Source organism: Accipiter gentilis, chromosome 7, assembly GCF_929443795.1.
Source record: "Accipiter gentilis chromosome 7, bAccGen1.1, whole genome shotgun sequence".
In the NCBI taxonomy this organism is placed as follows: domain Eukaryota; kingdom Metazoa; phylum Chordata; class Aves; order Accipitriformes; family Accipitridae; genus Astur; species Astur gentilis.
The window spans coordinates 22,929,038-22,943,853 of NC_064886.1; the positions used below are offsets into that span (position 1 = coordinate 22,929,038).

At 41.4% G+C, this 14,816-nt stretch overlaps 1 protein-coding gene across 1 annotated transcript in view; it reads right to left on the reverse strand.

The window, feature by feature from the left end:
* Positions 1-14,816, reverse strand: part of GLG1 (golgi glycoprotein 1) — an 88,463-nt gene that overhangs the window by 18,029 nt on the left and 55,618 nt on the right. Inside the window, exons 7-12 of the mRNA XM_049805028.1 lie at positions 13,357-13,540; positions 11,293-11,507; positions 4,731-4,852; positions 3,963-4,064; positions 1,892-2,045; positions 61-198 (exon numbers count right to left, since the gene is read on the reverse strand). Of these exons, the coding sequence (XP_049660985.1) occupies positions 61-198; positions 1,892-2,045; positions 3,963-4,064; positions 4,731-4,852; positions 11,293-11,507; positions 13,357-13,540 (915 nt within the window). The remainder of the gene's footprint in view (positions 1-60; positions 199-1,891; positions 2,046-3,962; positions 4,065-4,730; positions 4,853-11,292; positions 11,508-13,356; positions 13,541-14,816) is intronic.

Here is a 14,816-nt window from a genome sequence, read left to right on the forward strand (position 1 = left end):
TTTGCCCTTCCTACCCCTCCAGCTTTGCAACTGAATTACCAGTGTTACTGTGTACAGTACCTGCCCTGTCTCTGTTTTTTCACTGCACCACTTCCCTAAGTCAATCATGCACTTGTCCTGAAGGGCTGGGTCCAGCTTCACATCCATGGCACGCTGATGCAGAATTCTCTGGACCTCTGCTCTGCACTCTCGTGATAGCTGTAAAGAGGGCAAAGAGCATTTAGTGTATGGGGTCTCTAAATCCACACAATGCAAACAAGATGCTGTCAAGTAAGGTACTGAGAGCGACCACAAATGCCATCAGCAATCCCAGAAAGCACACAAGGTGTCCTGTACTGCTCAGCACGAGCCTGCTGGGGCCCCCACAAGCGATCTGAGTTCCAAAAGAGTTCAGAGCTCTGTCATTTAGTTTGGATGAAGGCTCCTTTCATTCCACTACAATAAATTTTGTATTCTTAAACCTTCACTTTGCTTTTGAAATGAGATGTCAAAGCAGGTCCCTAAATTATCTGCTGCACTGCCCCTTTCATACAAAGCTACAGACTGCTTCTGGAGAAGAAAGTCAAAACAGCTCATGCCCTCAATACCAAAAGGGAAGCCCAGAATGAGGCAATATAGTCCATCTGTAATTTCTTCCCAGCAATCCCCACTGCAGCACATCGGAGCCAGCATTTACCAAGACTGAGGAAGAAACAAATTGCAGAAAATCAAGGGATACTGGTATGGTGCTTGTCAGACCTAAAATGCACCAGTTGAATCTTAAAACTTCATACATTTAAAAATCCAAACCACTAAAAGTTACCTAGCATTTTGTGGGCAGCACTGGAAAAAAAGTACAGATCTAACCTCTGACCAGTTTGCTTTCAAACACTAAATTTCAAAATGACAGCTGTTCCCTTAGCCTACTTTCCACAAGAAAAATACATTTTAAAGCCTTCTCTCTCTCTCTGATAGATTATTTGCAGGGTAGACTATTGATTTCTTTGGTCAGCACTAATTTAAAATGGAATTAAAAAGTCTCAACTCAGCAGATTAACAAACTGCATTAAAAAAATTATTCCTAAAAGACAGGTGCTTTCAATCAATACTTGACCTCTGCCACAAAAGACCTTTTAAATCAAGCTGTAGAAATTAATTTTTAAGCCAGGCCATTGTGTAAACCCACTAACTCCTAGGGGCTGTGTACACTACAGTGCCAAAACAAATGGGACCAAGTACCCAGCTGCTTTCAAGGGAGTGCCTTGATAAAGGCACAAGAGGGCAGCAAACTTGGAAAGAGTAGATGTGAACAAAACAAATGTGATGATACTGTATCTCCAGACTGCAGAGCCGCAAGTCAGATCCCTACTATCTTCTTTAAAGACAGCATAAGCACATTTACCAGTACAGTATGCTCCAAAGAACTGAAAGGATATTTTATATCAATAGGAAGAATTTAGTGGAGCACAATCTGAAGTTGTACTCAAATAAAAACTTAATTAGAAACAGCCTAGGAAAGCTGGGTTCAGAACTCCTTTTTGTGTAAAACCAATTTTGCAGCTATGCTAGCTATCTACAAGGAATCACATTCCTCTTTGGAAAGACAAGGGGGAGAACTTGAACTGTGTCTGAACAAATATACGTAAGTTGTTGTCAGCATACAGTTCCCCCATAGGCAATTGTCACATCTTGATGGGGCTATTTTGCCTTACCAGAACACCACCACAGACCTTCAAGGCACACTTGAGGAGGAGTTGGGCATCTGAAACAGTGCAACTACCACTTACAGTGAATGCTTTCAAGTAACTTTTGCAAGTTCTTGCAGTTTTAGCACAGGGCGTCCAACTTCCAAATGTACATGCAACCATTCTATCACACATATAAGAGCATCAAGTTGCACTCCAGCACTTACCCTCCTTCCTTGCTCCTCCGTGCGGTACGCATGCCTGTACAAGCAGGAGAAAACAGCCCCTGGAGGCATCAGCTCACTAGTCTCATTCCAGCCATGGGTATGGCAGAGACGGGAGGCATCTCCCTGACACTTGCGGTAAAGGACTGTATCCAATCTGCAAACAAAGAAGTTAGCACTAGCGCTTTATACAAACTCTTAACATTTTTTTCATATTCTGAGATGCTTTTGAGGCAGAAAAATCCACTTCAAGTTTCATACACCATCACATCATTCCGCAGCAGTGTCTACCCAACTGAACCAACAGGTGGCAAGATGCCCGTCACTCAATTTGTAGTCAACTCCCTAATCTTGCAAAAATACACCAAGACCTTTAATTACAGATTAAATCTGCAACACTTCTTGAAGTGCCTCCCATTATCTTCTGCAGCATGCCAGCCAAATGCTGCCATGAGAAAAGAAATCATCTCCTTGATGTCCTACAGCAGCAGAAAGGCAGGAACATACCATCTTTTGCTTGCATAGTATCTTTCTTGTACTTTGTACTGCTGCCATTTTGAAATGCTAGTTTCATAAAAATCTGAGTTAGATTAATTATTGTCTGCTCTGGATTTGAGCTAACTGAAGACTCAGCATCCCTTGCTTTTACCTACAAGAAAACTGCAAGTGCAGGTCTCTTAAGATGATGTCTAATTACATTAAAGCTAAGAGAGATATTGCCAACTTTCCAAAATGGAAACTTCAGATTTCTACAAAACTTAGAAGGCAAACATCAAGTGATATCAGTGGACACAGTTATATAGATAATGATAAAAATAGTAAGAAAACCAGTTCCAATCCATGCATCTGCACTAGGCGCGCAGTTCATACTTTATAAGCCAGTTCTAGGGAACATTGGTTAAACAAGATGAGCTAATGCTGCCCTGCCTGTAATAGGAATTAGAATTATCTTTACTCCCAGCAAAATGCAAATACTCAGTCTTCCTTCTTCCAATCACTTAAGTTTAGCTCAAGCAATTAATTACCTGCTGGAAACATGGTACAGGTAGGAGGACCAGCAATTAAGAGAAACAGGAAGAGGAGGGGAAAAAAATTAAGTATTCTTGTCTACCTACAGAGACAGTTATCAAGATGACTAAATAAATAGCCACAAAGCCCTAAACTCTCTGGTCCATGAAGCCCCATGTATTTTAAAAGCAGAAAGTTCAGAGAGCATGTCAGCTCTTAACTACTGTCGATGCTGCCCATAGATACAGCTATGAGTCAGATTTTCTTAACGTTTGATTTGAATACCCTTTGCAGTAATTGAAGCCCATGACTTCTTGACTTACACTACTTGTGGTCACCAAAAACAATTATTCTATTTCTTGCAGTAATCCCATTTGATGTACTCTACTTCCTTCACCTCTCACGTCTTCTTCCTCAGAAAAGCCAAACACTTATTCTTTCCTCACTGGTCATCATCAAATTTATACTCTCCTCATCTTAACCCACACAGACACAAGGGGCTCTGTATACATTTAAAACAAAGCACTGCCATCTTTGGATGAGAAAGTTGGAAAAGCAATGCTCCAAAGGGAATTACATCTGTTCTACAGGCTGTAATCACACCTAGAGTATTTGAAAAGGCAGAAATGGAAGCAGGGAGCCTCTCACACAGTGGCTCTTTGTTATACTTAGTAGCTTAGTTTTCTTCAACTCCCATATTGCAGCACTCACGAGCAGATAAAACTAGCTGCCACCTGCACAGAAAGTGATCGTCAACTTCAGTATGGCCAGAGAGACTTCTTTTAATTAAAGATGCATTGAATTTCAGAACTCAGACTTGAGACACTTTTTAGGGTTGCATCATTTCTAAGTGAGTAGCTGACTTAAGTGGGTACCACACTTACTTTTTCTAAGCAGCTTTTGCTTCCACTGTTCTAGACAGGTATTAATGCCCTACAGACCTGGCATGCTTAAAAGTCCTCTTTTGAACATAAGTATGCTATACTGTCTTAGAAGGAACTGCTAACGCATACAAACACTAAATACAAGCATCAAGTGAAGATAAATTTTGTTTTACAGCACTCACTTCCAGTCACGAGAGATAAAATACTGGAGCTCCAGGAGTCTATGCTCACAGTCCTCTACCATCTTCTCAGTATACAAGTGTTCCATCAGGCAAGATAGAATCCTGCAAACAGAAGAAAAAAGTTAGGCAACAGACTATTATAATCATGCTGAGCTTCCCTTGCAACAGTTGGTGTTGCCAAATCTATGGTTCATTGGAAAGACTGGTAAGACATTCAAACACAGTGAAGATCTTTCTCTTCCTTCAAAAAGGTTACATTGAAAACAACTGTATAACGCATCTGTACCCTCTTAAATTCCATTGTTTTAGTTATCTCAGCAAGTCTGATACATGACAAAATCATAAGGAATATTTTAAATATAATTTTTCTCAGGAAACAATATATATCAGACCTGAAGATAAAGGAGACATTTGTCTCTGCAGTATGGGTTTGCTTAACTGGTCTTTCAAGGCTTGTTACTTTTCTTTGTGATATTCCTAGACTTACGCAGTAAGAGAAATTAGCACAACAATTGTTACAAATTTAACCTAAGCGCCTGAGATTGCTATGTCCTTCACCAGTGCTAAAACAGTCCTGTTGCAAAAATATTAGCCTGCTTATGTGGCAAGAATGAAGACGGAGCTTGGTTTACACCAAACTAGCAATTCGTACAGGGTTGGAGAAGTCCATGGATTCTGGACAGGTTTTAGTATTTATACTGGTCAGCAACACAACCTTCAAGGATGCCCAGCAGAAACAAAAATGAGATGTACCCGAGAGCCACCTACATTGGGTCTCCAGACCGTATGTGCTTGCAGGCAGTCTGTATCACTGATTCACAGGCCTCATTCAATGCTCGGTCAATGCGGTAATCTGCACCAGGGTCAGTTTCTTGAATCAGTGTTTGAAGCTGGAATAAAGAAATTGTGGATAGGAAAACAAATTATTATCAAAACAAGAGCACTTACAACTGTGGCAATTATACACCGATAACAACACTACCAGGTATGACCTCTGCTCTATGCTTGCTTATTTCAAATGCTTGTGCTGCCATCTCAATTACCACACATGGGAGTCCAGTGCTGCTGGACCCTAATTATCTTTATGAAGCAGCCCAGGAACACTGGATGAGACTGGTCACACACTGAAGGTCAACTGTATACCTGGACCACTTATATACCAATTTACAAAATGGGACTGGTAAAATTTGAATATTGTATTTTCGATCCATACTCATCCAATAAAGCTGATGACACAAACATGCAATTCTGTCTCACTTCCATGAAGACTATCTATTGTTCTAAATTGAAACCCAAACCAATGTTTAAAGACCAGTTGCCTAACTACAAACAAAGCTTAAAAATGTTTTTTTTTAATTGCCTGGAGAGGACACAAAGGTTTCACAGAAATACAGGATAAAATGTCCCGTTCTGCTGGCCCATGATATATCATTTACTCATGTATGCATGCGCAAGCTTTTGGAAGCCAGGGTAACCACAATTTGGTCTATATTAAACAATTTTTAATATATAAAAAGATAAAATTTTATTATTATTATGAAAATATATATATTATTATATCACACATCTATAACAAAAGCAGGGCATCAGTTTTTATGTACTTAAGAGAAGCCATGGTATAAGTGAAAGATGAAACCAAAAACTTTCCAAAGATTTAGAAAACAGGTGTGCAAACTGGAAGGTGTGATATCCCTGCACTCCTTTTGTGACTTGTAAATACTTTCAACTGTCATAGGTAAATACAGTATGAACAGTTTCATCAAGTCCTTTCTTCTTGTCAAACAGTTATTCTGATTAAAGCTTCAGAAAAATAACTGTCTTTATTAATAAGGAAACATAATTTAACATCCACAGCACTGAGCTTCAAAATCAGATCCAGACAGGTCTCCTTCACACAGCCCATGATATCTGAACATGAATTTGGGAGGCATCTGTGGGGCCACAGTAAGTGAGATTGAGATTTACTCAAACTCCCTTCATCTATAGTTTTGAGGAGAAGGGTAGTTTTCTGGGACATCACTCAGCCCAGGATCCTCAGGTCCCACTTAATTTCCCACCAAGCTGTGAATTCCCAAAGACTGACATAGGGCAACTGTCATCATTCAACAGGCAAACATTTTTAGCTGACAAATTTGGAGGGGGAAAAAGAAAAAAGAAAGAAAAAAAGAGCTTGCTTAGAAGGCAACTGCACACCAACATCAAATGGTCTATGCTGTTAACATCCTAACACTTACTCAATGATTTTTGTTACTCGCCCCCAGCCCAACTAAATCAAAAGCACAGTTACAATTTTATCCTCCATCTTTCAAAGCCTGCACCTGAGCACTATCCAGGAAACTTTCAGGGGCAAAGCCCTAACATCACAAAATACAGAGAAGAAAAAAGCATCAGAGAACTGGAGAAAATACAAGCTAGTACTATTTATGTAATAGGAAGCTTGTAATCAAATGGACAGACCACAGACTGCCTGGGAGGAACACAGGATTTCCTGCAACTTGGTCTTGGCCAAAGTTAATTAGGTCCAGCCTCAGCTTCTAAGGGATGCAGGCAGCTTGGAAGCTGCCTAGCAGGCAGCAAGCTGTTGATTCAAAAGTTCTTGTGATATTTTCACTTACTGCTACTACTACTAATACTATCATTAATAATAATAATTTATACAACTCTGACAGTGGTCAAACAGAAGCTAATACAGAATCCAGTCCGTAACAGGGAGCTGCACTTTAACCAGTGGGAGAAGTGAGAAGTGATACATGCTTTACAAACTTGGTAAGAGTCAATGCAAGACGGAGAAGAATATGGTGGTTCTCCTGGCATGCACACGCAGCCTGCATGGGTGGGCAATACTCTAAACAAAGTGCTGGGCTCGCTTCATGTCAGATGTTTACGTATAAAAGAAGGACGAAGTATGATTATTGGAATTACTCCCTCAAGGACAAATGGGTGAATAAAACCTCAAACCTGACACTTTCTTACACACAGAGATGAAATAAACCGGCCAGAGTATTATACCAGCAAAATTCTTCTTCAGGTCTCAGTTTAAGTGGTATTTGTGTTGTTATCAAGTGGAAGAGGCCAAAGCGCCCTGGGTATGACAGCTGGGAAGCGCCAGATCACCTCCTAGTCTCTCTGCCCTGTTTTGGGCACTACTGCAGGATTCCCAGTCCTGATCTTCAACCACATGCAAGATATGCAGCAGTGAGCCAGCTGCCCTGACTGCAGGGGCAAGGGAATAATTTGGCACCATAAAAAGTGATAAAAGCGAAGGTTTTCTCCCACAACAAAGCCTTGCAGCTGAAAAGCAGCTGCATAAACCTTATAGTCCTCTGAACTTTCACCTTGATGTGGAGCTAAATTAACAATTAACTATCAATTTATTAGCTGTATTAGAAGTCAGAAGCAGAAATATCTGCCCTTTGAGCAAGGATTATAGTTTTGCATGCTCAAGGGACTGAACAGATAAAGACGAGACCGGAGCAATATAAAAGCCACATATTTGAAAAATAGTTTGCCAGCAGCTCTAGTATAAAATATTGCTTCCACTAAGCAACACCACAGGTGCTAGACACTGCCAGTACAGCTGTAGACCTTTTATGGGCTGATGCTCACAATTAAGGGACACATACACCTGCTGTTTGGTGACCTACAGCATCACAGACCCACCCTCCCTACATGCAGGATCTCCATCTTTGAAGAATAACATAACAATTACATTTGCAGAAGACTATTTAATGACTAGAACATATCCAAGCTGTATATGCTTCCCCAAAGCAAAGAAGAGCTTGTTTTACATGGGAAGACATGCTCCAGAAGTAGCATCTGCTTACAATGATTTTTTCTTAATAAAATGCATGCCCCTATAGAAGTACATCAATAGTATAAATAATCGGAGCCCCATCCTTTGCTCTGCAGAGCATCTCCAAGACAGCAAAGCCAAAGTGCAAACAGCCCTGAAGAGAGCACATTGCTAGAGCATACCTGTGATATGCTGGAGTGAGCAAGGTACTTGAACCTACAGTTAGGAAAGATATGGCGGACCAAACACCCAGGAGTTGTTTTTTTTTTTTAACTTAGGCTGAACAATTCATGTTACACAGAAAGCCATCGTTCCTCTACCATTTACAAACCTGGGCATTTTAGCAAGTTCATTGATCAAAACCAAGACAAAAAACCACACAGCTCTTAAGACATGTGGGTCTAGGCATGCCTCTGGCTCAACAGCATGGTTAATTGCAAGTGCAGACTCATATGGAAGATCATTCAGGTTGAGGTGTCACAAGAAACGAAGCCCCTCAGATCAAGAAATCAGGGTCTGAGAAAGCATTTATTTGACAGTTTTGAGTACAAAGAATCACTCATGTTCCTCATGCAGGAAATCGTAAAAGCAGAAGCTCCTGCAGGAAAATAAAATCATGCAAGTTCTTCGGCTATGTTTTGTTTAGGGATTTTTTGGTGTTGTTTTTGGCAGATGGGCAAACATCTTCCTTTCATAAGGCAAACAGAATCAGAATAAATCTTGACAGGCAGGACAGTAAGTAAAACCAGATCCAAATTAGATGCTTCCCATTCCAATTTCCCCAAGCAAACTGTCTAGGCAAGCACATCTGAAGAATTTCAGGACTAGTCCTACTGCTTTGAGCTAGCCAGGAAATCAAAGTGCTGTATTAGCATTACCTACTGATGCTACTAAAAGCACAGAGAAATGAATTTTTGACTCCACATAGAAAAGACAACATTTGGAGATGGGCGCAAAGCTCTGCAGCCAGCTCTGCTGGGACAACCCCAAAGTAACCATGTTGTTTTTCTGTTTCCTCAGATGATGAGGTAGAGATGTCACAGACCAATAGTTCCAATAACAGCAGCCACATCAAAGTTCAATCTGAGAGCATCAGCACCATGTTTCTGAAATTAGAAATGCCCAAGAACAGCAGAAAGCAAGGACCAACATCAGTCAGCTTTGGTCCAGCTGGACTTGGGCTGAAGCCATGTGGACCAAGCAGTAGCCAGGAAGCAAGCAAGAACAAAATAGCTGAAGCAGCCATCCTATCTGCAGACGAGGAGCCTTTGTACCTCCAATGTGATAGGAGTTCTCACTGACATTACATTGTAGACAAAAACCCCCAAAACAAAACAGTCCATGCTCTTTGATGCAGTCTGCTTACCAGTTTTTGGAAATCCCAACACAGATCAATCTTTCCCCCACGAATGAATTTACCAAAGCAGCACTTCCAAGACATCTACACGTCACAGACTGAACTGTACTGACACAAAGCAATGAAGCAGCTGAGAAATCAGCTTCAGAAAAGCATCAGTGGCTCAGCAGAAGCACGTGTCAAAGGTGCTCTCTAGGAACCCAAAATGCAGCAGAAGCATGTTGTCAAAGGTGCTCTCTAGGAACCCAAAACGCAGCAGAAGCATGTGTCAAAGGTGCTCTCTAGGAACCCAAAAGGAAATTAAGTAGCTCCAGCTACTATGAAGTGATGGGCCTCTAACTTGCCTTCCTCACAGCCTGTCATATGGGTCAATCTCATATGACAGGCAAGTTTGGGTGTCTTGCACAAGCCACACAGTACGTGGAAGGGTTTCAGACAATATTCTCTTCCTTACAAAGATAATTTACCTACCATAGAAGGCAAAAGCAAGAAGCTCATTCTAACACAGTAAATCAGAACAGAACAAAACCACTGACAGCTGAGACAACCATTACCATTGACATATAAAAATATCAACAATAAGTGATTTAGTACTTCAGAACTCATAGGCAGCTATATAATAGCACCATGCCAGTCCTCAGGAACCCAGAGCATTGGAATATTTATCCCATTCTTGCAATCATCCATTTCCTCTTGCCCATAAAAATATGGACAAACTAATCCTATTTTATAAAATCAACACTTAATTTGCTCCTGCTGTCTTTTTCACAGAGAACAAAACACAGGTCATTCAACTTGCAGGGGAGTCAATGGACAAGCCCTGCTGTTGCATCAACTTACTCTAGAAAATTAAAGCAGTAGCTTAAGAAAATAAAAAAAACAAAACACCAAAACAAAACCCTAGAGATTTCTACAGATATTCTTTTTCCCCACAAGTCTGAAATCTCGTATCACTTTTGGGGGTCCCCTGCCCTGACTTATGACTTGTTCTGAACATGCCCTTCATGATCTGGAAGTTATTCCCATGATGAACTGACCTTGCCACAATTTGCAAAAAATCAAGTTCTGAGGCAGCAAGTTCAATTTCATATCTAAACAGAAACAAGTATTCAGTTTTTCACATAAATCTTGCAAAGCATAAGTCATGCACTACAGATCACTGCAGAAATGACTCAAACTGTACAGCTGCTGCACCGATACACCTGGTATTTATGCAGAAATAAGCTTCATCACAAAAGCATCCTATGCCTTACAGAAATTTAAGAGATACTGATCTTCGATAACATACACAAACTGGCAACATTTTGGGGTCAGGCTTTAAGCTACATTTACACTGAAAATGGAATACAGTGGTTCCATATACTCCAGGAGTTCAAGAGCATGCATCTCCTCAAATTCCTGCATCAGCATTAATAGCCACTTTTGGCATTGATATCACTTTTCCAGGCTCATGGGCCATTACAAAAGCAGATATTAAGTACAAAAATGTAATATCACATTAAAAGACACTAACAAGTTTGAACCAATATTAAATAACTGTTTTCAATTTTAAAGAGACTACAAACAGGATGCATCTGGGCCAAAATGGAGTTTAAGCAAGGCAAAAGAATTATCCCATTTTAAAATGGTATTTTGGAGAACGACATTTCCTTCAGTGGCTGCAACTACAATGACGTGCAGCAGTATGTTGTACCTACCTGTCCCTGAAGTTCCATTTCCATTGTTTAAGCCAAATGAAATTGCAAAAATAAAACTGAGTGGAAAAGTGCTTTGAGAAGATGTAGTGCATTTCCAAGGACCAGGCATAGGGGGAAAAGGGAAGGAGAGAGAATGTTTTAGAACTTATAAAAAAGCAAGTTTCCCTACATCTTGCACCCAGGAGAGAATTCCATGACTTGAGAGCTGCTGGAGAAGAACTACTGAAGATCCAGTACAAAATCCAGAGCAAAACAATCCAAAATGTATTTTTTGAGGAAAAAAAACATTACTAAATTGCTGCTAGATATCAAGTTACACTTCATACCATGACAATTACACAACTGTCTCCAGCATTCACTGGTACCCAGCAGAGCCAGACTGCCTTCAGCCAAATCTCCATCGCAAGGCAAAACGTTAACAGACAAACCAGCACTTCTACCAACTGATCAACCTAGAAGCAAAGTGATAGAAAAGTATCTTACTGCCTGCTGACAATTCAGGCCGACGTTTCCCTTTTCGCCCCGTACTACTTTCATCAGGCAATGCAGGGTGCGACCTTTCCGATGCAGGCCTGAGCAGTGGTGTTCGATCTCCCCTCGACAGCTCAGGATTATTTCTGGGCTCAGCGAGAAGTCTTCCATTAGCATGCGCCGGTAATCCAACATTTCACCCTGGCACTCGCTGCTCACTTGTCGACCTGAGCCAAAAGAAGATGACATGATTTAGTATTAATGCTTAGCAGAGCCCTTCTTGACCTATGCTACCATTATGTTGGAAGAATGGGAACAATGTCCACACTCTGGACAACACCAGATCACAACAAATGTGCTAGAGTGGACATGCTGGAGATCAAACCAGTTCTTATGGTAGCAGCTCCTGCCATTTGACTGAACCTGTAAAATCGCCAGTTCATGGATTCATACACAGTTTTGCAAAAACAGGTCCTGCAAGATTAGGAGTTTCCTATTACAGGAGTTGCTTTTGAAGAACAGCTGAAAGCACTCAGTGGACCTACAGTTCTGTACCACAGGTCAGCTCTTCCCCATATGCTCAAGGGCTTGTTTTTCCACCGTAAAAATGGAAGTCACCTATGGTAACTTACCAGCTTGATTATAACTGGCAGAGGCATTTGTCTCGACAGCAGGTTAAACATTTTCTGAGGAAAAGGTTTTCTAGAGCAATAGCATGTACTTGCTCAGGAAGCCAAAACACAGAGTAGAGTAAGTTACCAAGAGTATATACAGAGCATCTAACAAACCACTGTACTTGCACAGAAATCTAACTTTAATGAATGCTTAGGTCTGCTATAAGCTTTCCTACAGTCCCCATGTAGACACTTTGTTGGGGTTTTTTTTTCAATCAAAACGAACTTGCCTTTTTTGCCGTGCCCTCCCCCTAGCCCCCATCACAAACTATTCATACATGTACAACACCCCATGCAACAGAGGTCCTATACCCCAACAGGGGCTCCCAGGCATTATAACACAGACACGTGGAGGTGTGTGGAATAATTAGTGTTCCTCCTGGGCTATGCTTCGTGCATGAGCCACAGGCTGCAGAACCTGTTCCACCATGAAAGTGGAAGTTAATAACTGAACAGCAGTTTTCTGCATGTAATTCAGAAAAGCACCTGCCCACTGCAAAGAGAAGGAAAAAACCCACAACTTTTCTACAAACAGCACACAGCATTTCCACATCAATCAGAAGCAATGAGTTATTCAAACTCACAAATGCACAGATTGCTTATGGTGTGACGGCAGCCTTCCCCTCCTGTGCCAGGGGCATTACAGCATGCAGCCCTGCTGCTGAATCGGAAACCAACCAGCTGCATACCAAGGGGGAAAGCAAACAATTCTCCAGTATAACTCTAGAGGATATAATGTGGTGTTTTACATGTTATAGAAATTTCACAGAGAACCTTTAGCATGGTCCTGCCATTTAGGGCCCTCTAATGCCTTTGGGACAGCTGCTGATGTTTGGGCATCTCCAGCTTGCAGTAACTTAAATGAACAAAAATAATATTCTCACACTTACCTTCCTTCTATATAGGAAAAACTAGAGTTAGAGAAATTAAGGCCTTTACCCAAGCTACTGACTGCAAGGCAAGAACATTACTTACAAGAGGCAGAGGACTGAGTATCTCTGGCTTTCCCTGAGTGATGAGAAACAGGTTCTCTATTCTGCCTTTTAACCTAGTAGCATAGTTAATGCTTACTACCTAAAGGAGGAAGAAAGCTGCTTGAATTCATAGTGAATAGAAGGATTTGCAATTATACATCACCCGTCCAAGTGGGATTTGCTATTTTGCATTTTAAACTTCTTGTCTACACAACAGGAGTCAATGTTAGAGATTCACTCAGCTATTCTGATCTTTAAAACAACAGTGATGACAGCATTACGATGAGAAAACTTACCTCTGAACCAAAGTTTGGAGAAGGTTACTTGGAGAAGGGGACTGTAAATACATGTTGAAGCTGAAGGCCCAAGAGAAACTTAAATATCAAGGTCCCAGCAAGTCACAGTTCTCTTGACTGAACTCCACTTACCTCTATGCACAGCAGACTCCAAGCACATCAACAGATAGGAAAGCCTGGCTTCCCGAGACCGGGGAAGGTTTTCCACATTACAGCGGTACTTCTTCAGATCACTTTTACAGGACTTTGCCAGCGAGTAACTGACTTTGTAGTCTTGAGCAATCAGCTTCTGGCGAGTCGTCAGTGCATCACGACACTGCAGGAGACACATTGGGATGGCTGAATGAGTTTCTGTGCACTGGTGGCAGAGAGCTAGATCTGCTGCTGTTAAGTTTTCAAATTGTATTTCCAAAGATGACTGATGCTTTAAAATTCATGCATTTAAGCTAAACTCCGGTCAAATTTCATTTGTCTCAGAAACCACACAGTTAACAACGCACACCGAGGTCAACAGATCAAGGGTTTTAAAGGCAGCAGCTCTCTGCAGAGCACTTCTTAAAACTGCACATTCATCCAGCTTTTTGTGAAGAGCTATGGCTGAGCATGACTCATTCTTGATAACTAGGATCAGTTGCTGACATTTATCCCAGCTGTGGTATGCACTCACCCCATGCCCTCAAGAAACATCTTTTTCCAGTCACATTTACAAAACAGTGTTCTCTGCATTTGTTCTGCAACAGATGACAGCAGACAAAGCAGTCTAACCATGGGAATTTCTAGCCATTTTCCACAAGTGATGAGGCTCACAAGGATGCACTGTGGCCAAACCCAAACCCAGCAGCTGCAAGAACAACCCTCTAAATTTCATCCAAAAAAGGGCCTGTAAAAACACTGCTACACTTCATAGCTTTTGGTTTAAATTATATGAAAATTAAATCCGAGGGTGGCAGATAACTCAGAATAGCTCAGGCAAATTTGTCAATTCCTGGACTATTTGAAAGGAAGGAAAACTGTGCATGTGTACGGTAGGGAAAACAGGGAGCAATCTCGGCAGAAGGAAAAGAGAAGCCCTATAGCCCTCTCTCCTTCTTTACATCAGGTTTTTGACTTTTGTCCCGCTCCCTCCCACATACCTACTCCAGGACCTCAAAGCCCTACTCCAAGATATTCCCACCTCCTCCATCATGCTCCCATCTCTGTGCCATGACTGGGACCTTGGGACTAGACAGACTTAAAGCTCTGGATGCAAGGAGATACAGGCTCACAGATAGCTCACCCCCTAAAGCAAGGAAAGGTCAGGTACAGCCAGGGAGCCCAGCCTGGAGAGCAGTTTTGGATTCCACAAAGCAAGCCACCTACTTGGCAGCTACTGTCAGCTACATGTGTATGCAGCAGCCGATGCCATCAGCAAGGCGGGACATTTTACTGGATAACAACTTCTACAAAACTAGTAACTTTGCAGATGGTCCAACTTTGGCAGCTATAAGAGTGAGAACTGGATTTTGTGTTCCTCCTGCTCTGCAAACCGCACCCTCAAAGCATCCACCCCTCTCTCCCTACTAAGTCATCTGCTACAGTTATGCCTAACTTCT